This window comes from Lathyrus oleraceus, chromosome 5 (genome assembly GCF_024323335.1).
Source record: "Lathyrus oleraceus cultivar Zhongwan6 chromosome 5, CAAS_Psat_ZW6_1.0, whole genome shotgun sequence".
NCBI lineage: Eukaryota > Viridiplantae > Streptophyta > Magnoliopsida > Fabales > Fabaceae > Lathyrus > Lathyrus oleraceus.
Genome location: NC_066583.1, coordinates 485,186,307 through 485,204,226, shown reverse-complemented (window position 1 = coordinate 485,204,226; position 17,920 = coordinate 485,186,307). Strand labels below are relative to the sequence as shown.

Here is a 17,920-nt window from a genome sequence, read left to right as displayed (position 1 = left end):
GATGCATACACAAGACTACGCTGATTTATCTGACTATCTGAGGCAATCTTCTGCAGTTGATGGTGATGTTTCTGAGTCCTCAGATACTCAAACACCTGGGGTGAATCATCAACGTAGGTTAAGGCCACGAGTTCGGGTAGCTAGATGATGTGGGACTGGAGGTCGATTAGGTGATCTCGGTCATCGACATTGATCCGATTTCGACTTTATTTATCATGTAGAATATTTTTCAAAAAACATTATAAAACACACACAGGTGTCAGACCAATTGGCGTCTCCCTTAAAGCTTAACACATAGGCGCCACTTAGATTTGTAACAAGGAGCACTAGTCAATCCAATTGACATTTCCTCTCTAAGTTTAAGAGAGGACGCCAATTAATCTGACGTCTCCTCTTTAAAGTGAGGTAGATTAAGAATTTTTTTGAAAAAATTCCTTTAAAAATAGGTGCAAAAGCCTAAGATATTTACTTAGAACCCTAAATTCAATAAATAAATAAACTTGAAGAATTAAAATACCCAATAATTAAAAAACAGAAAACCACAATACAAATTTCTTTCATCTACTATACAACAAAAACAAGAAACCAACAAAATTTTTAATTCCTATATACATGAACATAATTAAGTAAAATAATTTATCATCTCAACAGAGGAATTTTATTACTACCTAAATTTCTAGAATCTTCTTCTTCAAAATCTTCATCTTCACCGCACTCATACATCGATCGAACAAGAAAAAGTTGATCCTCCAGATATCTATGCAACAACCCCTTCTCTTCCACCTCTTCATCGTAGCAACATCCTTCCTCGCACCGCCGAAGCCGGTCGCCGGAATCATCGCCGGAGAAGCGACCGAGGATTTTCCTCCAGAGCCGGCGTCGGAGGCAAATTTCTGTGACGCAAAGGAAGGGGAACGTGACGAGAAGGAATACGAGGATAAACGGTGAACAGATGAGGAGGAAGAGGTAACGGATCCGACGGTTTCGAAGCCATGAGATCGCGGCGTAGACGACGGAGGTTAATGTGAAAGGCGGAGGAGAGATTGCGGTTGCGATGCGGTTGCGTCGGGGGTTGTTATCGTTATTGTTACCGTGTGTGTGGTTATAGGGTTGGAGGATTGAAGAGAAACCGGCGTCGGTTTTAGGAAACGGTGGTTTTGGTGGTGGTGGTGGATTTGTGCCACCGCGGGGGTGAGTTACTTTGTTGTGCATAAGAGTTTTGGTTTTCGCGAGTGTAGAGTTTGTGATGTGTGAGGTGTACGCATGTGATGTTGACTGTGATGCTTTGCTTTGTGAGTTGTTTTCTTTTGGAAAATTGAAATTAAACTTCTCTGTAAGATTAAAAAACTGTTTTTTTGTTTATTTAAGATAAAGATTGGGCTTTTTTGGGTTAGGTGTTCTTTGTAATAAAAAAACTAAGATTGGGCTCTTCTAAGGTTTAAGAAATTTAAAAAATGAATATTCTCTTTTTGTACTTGTTGACGAATCTTTAAAATTTTAATATGGACTTTTTTCGAAAAAAATATTATTGGACGTCTTTTCACGATAATCAACTTATATTTGTTTTGTTTTGCATTTAATCATTATTTCCTGATTTTTTTTTAAATTCAAAATGATATAAAAACCTCCTAAAATAAAAATAAAACGGAAGATAGGAGGATAACTCAACATGCATTTATACCGTTATCTTAGGCTCACATCTTGGGCTCGGTCTTAGATCATATCTCATCCTTTGGCTTTTGTACCTGTATATTTTTTTTGGTAGGATAAGTATTGATATTGAGTGCAGTAATTTTAGACAATATTTAATTAAATTGTTGATGTATAAATTATATGTTTATACATAGCATATGACATGATTATGTAATAAAAATTTATTTATTTTTATGGTTCTACAAGTGTGTTAGTCGTAATCGAAAGATATATGTGTTAGGTGGTCTGCATAAGCATAATTTAAGGATGTACTTGTAGTATATGGTATAGTGTCAACATAGGTTTAATATTTTTTTGGTTTTGTAAGTTAACCTTGTAGTTTATTTTGACCACTTACTCTTCAAACATATCATATTAATTATTTTTGTCTAATTAGCAACGAATTTAAGGAGTTTAGGTTTAAGAATATTTTTTAATAAGATGATGAATGAATCTGAAATCTCAATGTTGAGGAAGTTATGTTACTTTATTGGATTGAAAACTCAACGATCAAAGGACGACACCTTCATTATGTTACGTTATATTACTACAAAGAGCTGCTAAAGAGATTTGGTATGGATAAAGTAAAATCAAACTTAAGTTCGATGAGTACATCATGCAGTTTAAATAATACAAAGAAGGAAATGAGTAAAAGAAATCAAATATTGAGGTATGATATACTCTCTCCTTTATCTTACTGCATCTCATCTAGATATCATGTTTGTTGTCTATTTATGTGCATGTTTTCAAGCAAAACCCAAAGAATCACACCTCCCTACAGTCAAACGCATTATGAGGTATCTCATTGGCACACCACTTATAGATTTATGGTACCCCATAAGGGACGAATTGTAGTTTAGTTAGTTATTATAGTTCCAATTTTACTGATTATAAGTTGGAGTGAAAAAATACCAGTAATATGTCTCATTTTCTTGGAAACTCGCTTATCTCTTGACATAGCAAGAAACAAGCAAATGTTGACTTATTCGCAACTAAAGCAGAATACGTTATTGCATCTAATTGTAATGTGAAAGTTACATGGATGAAACAATTGTTAAGTGATTAGAGAGTTAATATCATAATTATCCTAATACAAAGCGACTATGTTAGCGCCATAAATTTCACTACAAATATGGTACTTTACTCTCGGACTAAGCACATTGAGATTATGCACCATTTTGCTATGGATCATATCGAAAAGCTGAATTGTATAATTTAGTTTGTGTCTTCATCTAATCATTTGACACATTTTTTTTACAAAACTTCTTCCTAAAGAAAATTTATTTTTCAGAAAAACCGAGTTAGGAATCTTAAATCAATTATGTGTGGATTAATTTGTTAATGTTTCTTCTCATTCTTCTTTTTCTTTTTCTTTTTCGCTATGCGTTGTACATATTCTATGTATTGTTTGCTTATTCGTCTTTTTTATAATACCAAGGGGGAAGTATACTCTCAGGGAGAATAAAGAATATTCTCTTTATCACCTCACTGAGAGATCCATTGTATTCATTAAAAAATGACAGAATATAGATATATATGTTGTGCATGTATAACTGTCATTTGGTTTTGATGATGAAAATTGCCAACTCCATAAGTAAAATTGTTGGAACAAGTTTGATTATACATCTGCTATCCTTAAGTTTTGATGATAGAAAAATATAAATAATAATTTTGTACTCTAATAGTTTATTGAGTGTGCATAATCTGAACAAGACAAATTCTGAATAGAGAAAACTCTGAACAAGTGATCCGCTGTCGCGCGCGGATCAAAAACGAGTATTTTTTACAAAACGTAGTTAGCGACAAATTGACTCGGATTATCGTTCTCACAAGGATTCTTGAATGAATTAACCAATGATAGTAACGATTAATGGGGTTTTGGTTGGTTTAGGATTCAATTAAAAAAAATAGATTAAAATAAGTGATTATTGAAATAAGTTGTAGCAACAATTTACTGATTCGGTTTTTGCCTATCATCGACTATCGTAATTCCAACCGCAGATTAACCATTCCTATTCGATTATAATATCAACTGACAAGCGCAATTGATAGTATAAGTTGTATGTTCCTATTATCCGAATTAAGCAAACGGGATTAAGTTTCATGAATTAAGCAAACATGAATTAAACGGACTCGATAACGAATTAAGCAAACGAAATCGTGACTATAGTTAGAATCACACAATCAATCGGATTAAATCAATATAACATATGTAAATCGGATTAAGCAAACAAAATACATATATTAATATTGAAAGGAATAAAAAACCTGAATAAGAATTACTAAAATCTCAAGGTATCGGAACCCGAATACAACAAATTGTTTGGATCGATTAGTTCTTCATGAGAATTCTTGCCAAAGATTTTCAAGTATTTCGTGAATAGTGATGATCCTAATGTTATGTGGCTGCTAGGTATATGGGAAACAAGGAATTTGGTTTACAACCCAACTGGATCGAAAACATAACCCAAACCCAAAACTAATGATCCAAAACTTAAATAAAATTAATGCTGCAACTTCAACGAATTTTCTGGCCCTGCTACAGTCTGATTCAGCTCTCGACTTCTGAACAAAAGTTGTAGATGTTTTTCTCAGCTTTCCATCAACTTGTAGCACGTCTCAATCTGATACTCATAGCTCAAGATATGATTTTTCTCGCGAAAGCTGCTAATGCTGAAAATTAAATACGAAAATTAAATAAGTGCAAAAATAACATAAATTATGAAAACACATTAAAACATAAAAATAATCAAAGCAAACCGAAGAAATGCTTAAGTACAAACATGAAAGAACGTGCATCAAAATGCACTGATCAAATTCCCCCACACTTGAACTTTTTCACTCCGAGAAAAATGAAAAACAAAACAAAACACAGACACATCAACGGTTACTCATTCTAGGCTACAAGTCATCTTCGGTTAAGTTTGCTTCGATAGGTACTAATCTTGCACACTAAGGACATTGTAAGAATACTAATCCACAGTTATGCAGACATAAACCTCCTGAATACACAAATCAACTCGAATCATGTTATTATATTAAAGCCTAACTTACTCATCCTTCTTTGGCTCTTTTTCATTCAGGCGCAATCACATTAAGCCCGTTATCTCCACACACTCATAGCAAGGTGACCGGTTAGTGACTCTGATCCTTTTTTGCACGGGGTTCTGGTACTTAAGTGGCATAACCCTTTGCTTACTCAATTGTAGTTGCGGGGGATCGGACCGTAATTCGCCCTACCAAGTTCAGCACCAGAAACCGCTGAACCAACTACAAAAGAGTCTTATTTCCAACTTTTTTTTTGAAGGTTCCGCAACCGTTGGATTAAGTGACTAGGTGAGGGTCACCAAACTTAGAAGGTTCATTCCTTTATTTTTTTTCTTTTTTTTTTCTTTTTCGGAACACTCACTTATATTCATCGACTTCCCTGCATAGAGTGTGTGTGAGATGGTGCTGACTGCTGAAATAAACTACTCAAGAGCTGTCAGAGAATGAGAATTTAAGGCTATGTCATAATAAAAATTCAACTCAATTTTCATATGCAGGAGACTTACGGTGTTAAAACAATACCGATCTTGTGAATTTTTCCCAAGTCTCTGCAAACTCGACCTCAAATTATTCTATAGCCTAAAACTTTCAACAAAAATGCAATTTTTTTTAGAAAGAAAACAAAAACAAAACAAAACAAAGAACAAAAACAAATAAAATAAATTATTCCTTCCCCCACACTTAAAATATGCATTATCCTCAATGAAAGAAACAAACATAAAATAAGAGAGAGAAGAGAGAGGAAAGAACACACCCGAGTAGTCAAGGAGGATAGGTGATCACATAAGCAGCCTTTCCCAAAGAGATATATTCTACATTTTCTTCTTCCAAAGTGGGGCTATCATGGAATAGCTTTGGGTAATGTCCATTGAACTTGAAATTTTTATTAGTATCTTCGCCTTTTATTCCAGGATCAAAGAATCTTCTAAAAGTAAAAGTGTCAAATGGACACGTGAAGGTGATCTGATCTGGAATGTCAGCCAATGTCCAACCAAATGCCTTTTTATGCTTCCTTAAAACCTGCAAAAGCTTATTTTCTTGATCGAAATCAAGGTTAGAAGAAATTATAGCCGGTAGTTTTTCATTCATCTCTAAATAAGCATATTTCATATTTTCAGGAAGTTGCTTCAGCTCGAGGGAAAGTGGCTGCTCAATAGAATGAGTGTTTGGGGCAGCCGGGATGTCAAGAGCTTTATCTACATGAACAACTTTATTTGCAACCTCATCTGCAGTAAGAATATCAACTTGCAAGGCAGCCTCAATTTCAGCACAGACAGAGCAAATTTTAGTTTCAGTACAAATATCACAAGAATAAACATCATCAAAACCAGACAATGATGGAAAATCAGATGCAAACAAATCACTACAAGTATCATCAACAATTTCAGAAATCAAATCTATTTGAAAAACAGAATGTTCTTCCAAGGATTGTTTCATGGCATCGAAAATGTTAAATTTTGTGACAATGTCACCAAATTCCATGGACATGGTTCCATCGTCAACATCAATTTTTGTCTTCGCCGTTTTCATGAACGGTCTGCCTAAAATGATGGGAGCTCTGCTTGTCTTAGCCTCTCCTTCCATGTCCAGAATGTAAAAATCTGCAGGAAAAATTAAATCGTTAACTTGGATAAGGACATCTTCAATTACCCCGGCGGGTCGAGCGTTGCTCCTGTTCGCCAATTGAATGATTAAACCTGTATGCTGCAAAGGACCCAGATTAAGGTTATTATAAATAGAAGTAGGCATAACATTAATGCCCGCTCCCAAATCAAGCATGCAATTCTCGAATTTACTATCCCCGATGGTACAAGGGACAGTAAAAGTTCCCGGATCCTTCTGCTTTTGTGGTAAGAGCTGAGTGATGGCTGAAACATTTTTCTCGCTTGTAACTTTTTCAGATGAAGGCTTTGGCTGAATAAAAGCAGAAATATTTCTTCCCAAGTTAACTCTCTCACTTCCTTTAATCCTCCTCTTATTTGTACACAAATCCTTCAGAAACTTTGCATACTTAGGAACCTGTTTAATTACATCAAGAAGCGGAATATTTACCGCAACTTTTCTAAAAACATCCAATATCTCTCTTTCCTTGTCTCCCTCCTCAATTCTTTTATTTTTCAGAATTCTATGTGGGAAGGGGACTGGTGGCACATACTCCTTTTCTTTAATTTTTTCAGATGAAACAGGTTCAGATGGAGTAGGTTCAGGTTCAAATGTTACCTCAATAATTTTTTTATTTTTTTCAGGGGCTGTTTCTGTAACCTTTCCAGATCTCAACGAAATCGCACTCACATTAGCATTAGAATCCTTTGGATTGACAACTGTTTGAGCTGGAAGCTTGTTCGACCCTTGGGCTTGCATGTTATTTATTTGAGTAGCAAGTTGTCCCATTTGGGTGTTCAAGGTCTGAATGCTAGAATCGGTCCTTTGTTGGAATTGGAGATCGTTGGCAGCCATTTGTTTGACAAGATCTTCTAAGGATGGTCCGGAAGGTGCAGGGGCAGCCACTTGAGGTGGGTTCTGTTGTGGGTTTCCATATCGAAGGTTGGGATGATTCCTCCAATTGGGATGGTATTTGTTGGTGGACAGGTCAGGAGTGTTGTTGTACCTGTTTTGATTATAAAGGTTGGCTGCATAAGCTTGTGGCAACTCAGTAATGGACTCGTCTCTCAGAATAGGACAAGTATCGGTCGGGTGCTCAGGAGAAGTAGAAATGCCACACAAAGTTGTTGTTTGAGGTTTTACTATTGCCAGCTGTTTGACTAAGGCAGTGAGTTCGTCAATTCTGGTCTCTAAAGCTTTGTTGGAAGAAACTTGAATTTGACTCACGCCTTTGCTTTGCACAGAATTGTCTCTAGTGGTGAACTGTTGAGAATTAAGAGACATATTTTCAATAAGGGCTTTGGCAGTAGCTGGAGTTTTATCGACTAATGCTCCACCACTAGCAGCATCAAGAATGTTCCTGTCCATCGGTAACAACCCCTCATAAAAGTATTGGATGAGGAGTTGCTCAGTGATCTGGTGTTGAGGGAAGCTAGATACCAAGTGCTTGAATCTCTCCTAATACTCGGTCAGCGACTCATTATCCTGTCTAATACCACAAATCTCTTTTCTGATCGAGGCTGCTCTGGAGGCAGGGAAGTATCTCTCTAAGAACACTTTTTTTAGAGCATTCCAGCTTGTGATCGAATTTGGCTCAAGATAATATATCCAATCCTTTGTTGCACCCTGCAATGAAAAAGGAAAAGCTCGAAGTTTTGTATGGTCTTCAGTTATTCCTTCAGGCCTCAACGGTGTAGAGCACACAACCTGGAATTCTTTGAGATGTTTATGTGGATTCTCACCTGCAAGACCATTAAACTTTGGCAACAAGTGTATTAAACTCGATTTTAATTCAAAAGGAACAGCAACAACATCATATTCAATACACAAACCATTGTAATTCACATCAGGAGCAGCTAACTGCCTTAAAGTTCTTTGGTCAGCCATAGTCAAAAACAAACACAATGAAGAAAAACGATTAAAATAAATTTATAAAAATAAACTAATACCGAAATTAATCTAATAACGTCATTTAAAAAATTTGAGAATTTTTTCGGAATTTTCCAAAACTATCAAAACAGAAATAAAATCATAAAAAATAGAAAAATAAGGAATTTTGGTTTTTTAGGGCGGCATCCACTATTTATTTCATAAATAGAGCTTTTGATTATTGATTTTTTCCTAATGAATCGACAAAAAATCGGAATAATCTGAGACAATTTGTTTAAAAACAGATTTTTTTTCCTAAACCGCAAAAAAAACCGAACGCAAGGAAGTTGGACGAAACTGCGAGGAAACTAGGACCTATACGCTTAGACACTAAACCTATGACTCTAAAAACGATTAAAAGAAACAAGAATCCCCGGCAACGGCGCCAATTTTGATCCGCTATCGCGCGCGGATCAAAAACGAGTATTTTTGACAAAACGTAGTTAGCGACAAATTGACTCGGATTATCGTTCTCACAAGGATTCTTGAATGAATTAACCAATGATAGTAACGATTAATGGGGTTTTGGTTGGTTTAGGATTCAATTAAAAAAAATAGATTAAAATAAGTGATTATTGAAATAAGTTGTAGCAACAATTTACTGATTCGGTCTTTGCCTATCATCGACTATCGTAATTCCAACCGCAGATTAACCATTCCTATTCGATTATAATATCAACTGACAAGCGCAATTGATAGTATAAGTTGTATGTTCCTATTATCCGAATTAAGCAAACGGGATTAAGTTTCATGAATTAAGCAAACATGAATTAAACGGACTCGATAACGAATTAAGCAAACGAAATCGTGACTATAGTTAGAATCACACAATCAATCGGATTAAATCAATATAACATATGTAAATCGGATTAAGCAAACAAAATACATATATTAATATTGAAAGGAATAAAAAACCTGAATAAGAATTACTAAAATCTCAAGGTATCGGAACCCGAATACAGCAAATTGTTTGGATCGATTAGTTCTTCATGAGAATTCTTGCCAAAGTTTTTCAAGTATTTCGTGAATAGTGATGATCCTAATGTTATGTGGCTTCTAGGTATATGGGAAACAAGGAATTTGGTTTACAATCCAACTGGATCGAAAACATAACCCAAGCCCAAAACTAATGACCCAAAACTTAAATAAAACTAATGCTGCAACTTCAACGAATTTTCTGGCCCTGCTACAGTCTGATTCAGCTCTCGACTTCTGAACAAAAGTTATAGATCTTTTTCTCAGCTTTCCATCAACTTGTAGCACGTCTCAATCCGATACTCGTAGCTCAAGATATTATTTTTCTCGCGAAAGCTGCTAATGCTGAAAATTAAATACGAAAATTAAATAAGTGCAAAAATAACATAAATTATGAAAACACATTAAAACATAAAAATAATCAAAGCAAACCGAAGAAATGCGTAAGTACAAACATGAAAGAACATGCATCAAAATGCATTGATCAACAAGTCAGATCCTAAATAGATCAGACTCTGAACAAGTTAGAATCTAGATAAAGTAGAATCTGAACAAGGCAGATCCTGAATAGAGACTCTGCACTCTGGATATAGAGACTTCGAACTCTGGATAGAGAGAGACTTTGGACTCTGAATATATAGACTCAGGACTTTGGACATCGTCAAGTTCTGAACCAAAGTGATAACATGAATAAATGCTAAACTTAAAGTCAACGATGAATATACCAGTCAACGCTTATGAAGTAAACAACCCAGATGTACTATGATCATTTCAAGCCTCGGTTTTACTATACTCTGAAGTCTAATTATCAAAGCTCTAAACTCTGAACAAACTTCATATCTCTCATATGCAAAGCCAAGGATTTAGAGAAAAATGAATGAATGAATATTCTAGAAAATAATACAATTTGAGCGGTAAAATCAAAAGGATAGATACACTGATATTTCCAAGGAATGTACAACCAACGACTATTAAAATCTTTTCTCTCCACTCTCCACGATTTACAACTCAACCTCATACAAACTATTATAGTTGTGGATTTGAAGAAGTTTCTAATTATATCCTCTAACTATCCTACTCTTCATCTATATAAAGGGGACTAAGAAGGCTAAGAAACGACGACGATGACGACAAACTTTATTGACGAAACATGCTGAAATAATTTCAATAGAGAAAATAAATATCAAGAAAGAGAAAATAGAGAGAAACACTTACCACTCAATTTCACATATTCTTAAGTATATAGTCTGATTATCACTTTGTGTATCTGCTTATTTATAAACAACATTGTAAACACAAATCTTGTATTTAACAATTGTTAAATTCCTCAAGGGACTAAGTTTAGTCAGAATCCTTGAGAAGTAATTGATAGGTAGTCTTTGACTTGTAATTCCTTAAGGGACTAAGTTTAGTCAGAATCCTTGAGAAGTCATTGACGCATAGTCTTTGACATTGTAATCAGTTTGATTATTGGATTAAGTCTGGTTGATAAGGCAAAATCACTCTGGCGAGTGGAGTGGACTAACCTCGTTAACGGTGAACCAACATGAAAATACCTTGCCATTTTTATCATTGTTATTATTTTTGGGTCACAAAATATTGTCATATTTGAAACCCAATTCAATCCCCCATTTCTTGTGTTTCCTAAACCTTCAATTGGTATCAGAGCTCCGGTTCTAGTATTGACTACTTTGTGTCAAACACTTAACCGTATCATATAAAGATACATATTTTGAAACATATAATGACACATACAAACAATGATAAAGATCATTATTCTGCCAAACCTACAATATTTGATGGAGAAAAGTTTGACTATTGGAAATATAGAATTGAAAGTTTCTTCATAGGTTGTGATGAAGATCTATAGGATATGGTAATAAATGGTTACACACATCCTACATATGAAAATGGTGCGAAGCTTTAAAGAAGCAAAATGAATGAGCAGCAAAAGAAGGATCGCAAGAATCATAATAGATCCAAAACTATATTCATGAATGTTATTTCCTATTCAGAGTATGAAAAGATTACAAATAGAGACTCTGCTAAGTCTATATTTGATTCTTTGAAAATAACTCATGAAGGAAATGAGAAAGTTAAGGAAACAAGGCCTTGGCTTTAATCTAGAAATATGAAGCCCTCAAAATAGAAGAGGATAAAATAATTGAGGACATGTTCTCAAGATTTCAAACTCTTATGGTTGGATTAAAAGTTCTGAATAAAGGATACACCACCGCTGATAATGTAAACAAAATCATCAAAAGCTTGCCAAAGAAATGGAGGCTAATGGTGACAACATTTAAGGTGTCAAGGAATCTGAACAACACGACTCTGGAAGAACTTGTAATTTCTCTAAGGAGTCACAAGATTGCGCTTGAAGAGGATGAGCCCTAGAAGAAAGTAAATCTTATGGATTTAAAGTCCAAAGGCAAGCATGAAAAGGCTAAAACTCTTCAAGCTGAAGAAGAAGAAAAGTCTAAAGAAATCTCTAAAGAAGATGATGAATTGTTTCTACTCTCCATAAGGATCAACCAACTTTGGAATCAATGATAGACAAAGTTTAGAGGCTACAAAAGAACAGGTGGACGATCCGAGTCAACCTCTAGGCATAAGAAGTTTGAAGCTGACAAGGATGTTACCTGCTTTGAGTGCAAAGAGTTTGGACATTATAAGAATGAATATCCCAAATTCAAGCCTAAAAAGAAATTCTTCTGAGAGAAGAAAAAGGTTCTGATGGTAACTTTGGATGACTATGAAGCTTCAAAAGATGATTCTGAAGAAGAGAGGGCTAACATGACTTTGAAAGCTAGCACCTGTCATACCCTAAATTTTACCCTAAGTTTTTCACTCGCATCAGCATAGCATAATCAATCTATTTTGTCATGCATTTCATCTGTTAAAAGCACTCATCAAGGTTTAGATGAAAAGTCAGGAGTTCTGACATTTTATCTAATCTTAATGATATTCATTCAGTCATCTGTTGATTAAGAAGTTAAAAGACTTGATTTGTCAATCGCAATGCATCGTCAAATACATTTCATCATGTTTCAGAGGTCCAGAGAGTGTCAATCAAGAGTATTATCGTCATCTGAATCTCTGTAGGTTTTAATTGTAACTAGGAATCAGAAACAAATGGTCCAAGAGCGATTTGTTTGCATTTGATTGTATATTCACGGTTATTCAATCAGCAATTCAATGCATTCACATGATGTCTGTATTTTATATTTATCACAGCATGCAGTTCATTCCACATAGCACTTAAAATATCAACCAGAATGATTTTCCGAATCCACAGACAGATCGGTTGAATCAATTTACAAATGTACGTTGAATTAACAGCTGAAAATTTTCAAAATTGAGCTTGCAAACATTAGTTTTCTTAATTTATGGTTCACGTAGTTTAACCTAGCGTGCTCGTTTTATTTTTTTTTACTATATTTTCTATCGCATTTTGATTAATCTGAGCCTTTTAACCGGTCGATTTTCATTTCAAAATTGGATCAAGACCTGTGTGTTTTCTAGAGTTTTATTTCGCGTTGATCATTTTAGTGCACTCGTTTTAATTTTTTGAGCTTTTTTTGCACTTAATTTTTTATTCATTTTGAGTCCTTTAATTTTTATCTTTTTGTCGAAGTGTTCAAAATGAATTTTTAGAATTTTCTATAGTTTTATTTTAATTATTTAAATATGTTTGATTTTATTAGTCTTAGTTAGTTCTTTATCTCATTTTTAGTTTAAAATTCTAAAGAGAGGACAATTTGGTCATCAAAGATCAATTTGGGAAGCTCTAATTATACATTTTAGTAAAAAAAAAACCATGTTACATTGGATAGAGGAGGAGGGGGCTCACCAATACTGATATTCCACAAGTGGTACACTCAAAAACTTTTTCTCCCAGTTTAATGAAAATCAGCCAATCATAAAAGGGATCACATTTTCAATACTCAGGTAACAACCAATAAATTCTCTCATTTTTCTTAAAATACTTTCTCTATTTTCCCTTTCTGAAAAAACCTTCATCCACAAAACCAACTCAACAAGATTAAATCCATCATCCCATTTCTCTCCCTCAAAACACCCTCGTCGGCCAACCTCCGACGAGTTCACCATACAAACTCTCTCTCAAGTTGCGACTTCATACTCCCTCTTGCAGTGCAACAACATAACAACTCTTCGTACACGGCCATAAACGTTTTGTACATCATTTTGTACATCGCTTAATCCTGATTACATTGGTGGATTAGGAATAGTAAGCTCATAGTAATGATTAGTGAGTTATTTCATGAGAGATCGGTTATAACAATTTTGTTAACTCGCCGTGAGATTATAAGGATACGATTATTCATACAAGACATCATACATCAACAAGAGAGGATAAGGGGATTCGATACCCAACCTAACCGTCTTAATATTTCTGTTTTAAACTCGTAGTATATTTTTCGTTCTGAAACCGAGACTAAAATCAAATTTCAAAAGTCAATAAAAAACTTAGCGTCGGTCGAACCGAAGCTAAAATCAGATTTCAAAAGTCAACAAAAATATATCATCGATCCGATCCAATCAAAGCTAAAGACTAACTTCAAAAGTGAACAACAAATGTTGTGTTGGTTAGACCGTCAAATCAATCTTCAAAAGACAACCAATCTTATTTAGCTAGGACCCTATCAACGCTAAAGTCAGAATTCAAAGTCAATAAATTATATATAGTGTGGGCCAAACTGACGCTAAAGTCAAGTTTTGTAAGCCAACAAAATGTTACCTGTAATTATTAAGAAGAAACCTATGTTGTAACCTCCAGTTCAAAACATGGTACTAAAGGGTACATTCAGCAGTAAAACTGCATTTAGAAAACAAGATAACCTAACTGCAATAATATTATAAATGCAAAGATATATTAGGAGAAAAGCTTGATACTTTCACTTGAAATGTATGCATGGGGATGCATAAATAGACCATGATTTATAAACCAGTTTATGATGACATGACAACACAACACTTCAAACACCAATTTTAGCATATTAATTAAACTCCATAATCAGATCCACACAAAAACGGTTTAAAACTGCACTTTCTGAGAAACATGCAATTATGTATCATGCTAGAAGCATACATAATCTTTGAACTGATAAGATTATGAGTATCTAAATCGAAATTAATTCATTTATCTGTTCTACATATTCATAAAAGAATTTGAAATGGAAATTGTAAATGGAATGAAACATGTTTACTCTCTAGTTCAGTCACAAACATGTTTTCATTCTAAAACCAGCTACTCATTCATAAATAATTGACAAGAATTCATATTTTCAATTTCAAAGTTTCTTTAATCCAGGTTTAGAATTCAGATTAACAAGAATTCAACAATACTAGTCTAGCATAAACAGAACCTACATCTAATTAAATCAACAATACTAGTCTAGCATAAACAGAACCTACATCTAATTAAATCAACACAACAATTAATTACTCAGAAACATACCAACACATCATTACTTCTAATTACACCAAACCAGAAAAATACAAAGGTCACAATTTAACAAATCAAACTACATTTTCAGAGAGAAATTTTCCAATTAAGGAGTTCGTGACTACGAAATATTTTCACATGATGAACATAATGGTGCAATTACATAGCTTATGGATCATGGAATCGAAGGGTTTTTGGTTTGAAGATTAAGGTTTTTGGTTTCAGAGAAAATTAGTTTCATCTATTTTTCATTTTTCATTTGAAGGTGTCAGTTTCAAAGAAGATCATGGTTTTTGGTTTGTTGTGAAGGTTTAAGAGAAGAATGGTGTCAGAGGTTTTCGTTTTGTGTGAAGGTTCGGAGAAGTGGAGTTTTTGTGTGAAGGTTTTTTCAATTTCTTTTAACTTTTAAATTTTTAATATAATAAATAAGAGGAGCCAAACGAAAAATTTGGAGGGAATGAGATTTTTTTCCACCAATATAATTACTGTAGCGTCGGAAACAGGCAACGCTACTATTTAATATAAATAAATTTAATTAATAATTAAAGAAAATATAAATAAATAAATCACTATCTAATGCCGGTGGAACGTCCCTATTAATTAACTAATAAATACTTAGCATCGGTCATAGTCGCCACTAAAACTAAATAAATAAATTCTCAAATAAAATAATTAGGTTTCAAATGGAAAATAAAATAGTGAAGGGAATTATTTTTCGAAATAAACACATTTTGGAATGGATACCTTAGCATCGGCTATCGCCGCCGCTACCATCTTGATAAATAAATAACTAAATAAATGGATAAATCAATAAATATGTAGTGTCAATCAGATTGTCGTTATCTTCTTGATAATTAAATAACAATAAATCAACAAATCAATAAATACATAGCATCGATCAGACCACCGCTAAGTGGTTAATTAAAAATAAATAAAAATGTAAAAATTAATATAAAACTGAAAATAAATAAATAAAGTCTTATAGCATGTACGTAGCGTGCGCTTGTGAAAGATATTTAGCGTCGGTGTTGTTGGTCGACGCTAAATATGGGCAGCTAAGGCATAATTTTCTAGTATTGTTTATCATTGTTTTGTAAAGTTATGTAATTGTCTGTCTAAGTTATGTAACCGTTTGTCAAATGTTAAGTTATGTTCATCATGCATCAATGGAAGTGCCAAAATGTTATATAACAAACAATGTTGTGCAAATGTTTGAGTAATACCACACATAATATACGAATAATAGAAAAATGATAATAAGGACTAAATAGCCCCCCCCCAACGGGCTATGTGTGTTGCCTGTGATGCCAAAGTATAAACCTCACCATTTGGGTTCACCAAATCCATGAGGTTATCTGTAATGACTGATATCATCTGCATGCGTTGAACATCCTCCATACCACGTGGAGGCGGTGGTACGTCATCAGAAGGTCTAGCATCAGATGGCTCAACATCATTTATATGCTACCTAGGTGGGATGATGTGAGGGTGTAATACAACAAGGTACCACTCTAAGTACCCATCCACACACTTTGTTGGAAGCTGAACATTTATTGCACAGAACAGTCATTGGGCCCTCTAGTAAACCCTCAATTTGTGTGTACAAATAGATTTGTCGAAGCCAAATCAATTACCTTTGTCTCAACTGGATGAGTAACCTCTATATCATTCGTATCAGACTCCTCAGTAACAACCTGTAGAGTAACCTGTGTAGTAGTCGGAGCCTCTGTCTCAAAAGGTTAGGGTACCTTTCTCGTTTCAAAAGGATGTGGCACTTCTGTCTCCGCCATCATCTGCATGTCATCCTGAACTGTTGCATGAACATCAACTGCCTCATCATCTCTCATCCATCTAATAACATGTTTAAATCCTCTACGTCGTGTATTGCGGGGTGCACGAATTGGTCGGCTACCAACCGCCTCCTATGAGAATCGGTAGGGGTTACTCTCCCCGCCAAGATATACAAAGCCTTTATGCCATCTCCCCTTGCATGAGCCTTTGGTGTAGCAGCCTCAGCTATATCACACTACCGAGAAGCAATCATGTCATCTGATCCTCTAGTCTTCATTGAAAAAATACAACTTTTTAACCTACCCGATTTTTTCGATAAATCGATAACACTATGATTATTTCTGGATTTTAAAAAAACTGTACAAACTGTACTTGTTTCCAGGTTTTAAAAAAACTGTTGAAATGCATTTTTTTTACCGTTCATTTTAAAATATTGAGTATAATGTACTCATTTTTATCGGTTTTTTCAAAAAATTCGAAAAAAAATATATATGCATTTTTACCTTCTTTTTTTAAATCCAGTAAAAGTACATAAAAATTATGTGTTTTTGACGAATATCCAGTAGTCTGTTTGAAAAATTTGGTAAAAATTTACACTTACTGCTCATTAATTTGAAATATCCAGTAGTCTGTTTGAAAAATCTGGTAATCCCATTAAAGTTATTTTCTGTCATTTTACCTTTAAACATTTGCATTTCGATTTAAGTCACTTTATTTGCAAAGCTTTTACGATTTGATTTCACTTAAGTTCGGATCATTATCTTTCAAACACTAATATACAATTTTGACAGCAACATGTTCAAAAACTACAATTTACACAAATATGTTCCAGGTTATTTTCGAGTTTGATCCTATAAGTATTAATAGAAACTTGTTTTGTTTACCAAATTCACCAGTAAACACTCTCCCAAGAAACACAGGCTCTTATTCTTATAGACTTGCTAGATTTCTTGTGATGGCCTTTCTCTTTGTCTTTCTTGATCATAGGACACCCCATCCTATAATGACCTACTTTTCCAAAATTGTAGCATGAACTTCTAGGTTTACCCTTCTTACTCTCATCTTCCTTTGAGGAGTTAGATAACCTACTAGATTTTCTTTGGTTCTTATCGAGTACTTACAAACATGTTTACACATATATCTATTAAACTTTTTAATGAACAAACCCATATCTTCTTCATCGGAATTCTTGTCATCTTTTGTTTTACAATCACTTTACTCATTATTTGAGGACTTTGAGCTTGAAGTCTTTAGAGCAATAAACTTCTTCTCTTCCTCCTTTTCTTTACCTTTCCCCATCTCTACCTTCTTCTCATGTTCTTTTCATGTTTTTTCAAGCAAGTAAGTTATTGCTCATGTTCTTCCAATTTGACAAACAAAGTAGTGAGATTGAGTGTTTTAAGATCATTAGCATCT

At 34.2% G+C, this 17,920-nt stretch overlaps 1 protein-coding gene across 1 annotated transcript; it reads right to left on the bottom strand.

Annotated features, from left to right (window-relative positions):
* Window positions 1-500: 500 nt before the first annotated feature.
* LOC127085607 (uncharacterized) lies at window positions 501-1,507 on the bottom strand. Its single transcript, XM_051026118.1, has one exon. The coding sequence runs from the start codon at window positions 1,210-1,212 to the stop codon at window positions 640-642; it is 573 nt and encodes a 190-aa protein (XP_050882075.1). The 5' UTR covers window positions 1,213-1,507; the 3' UTR covers window positions 501-639.
* Between the last annotated feature and the right edge of the window lie 16,413 nt (window positions 1,508-17,920).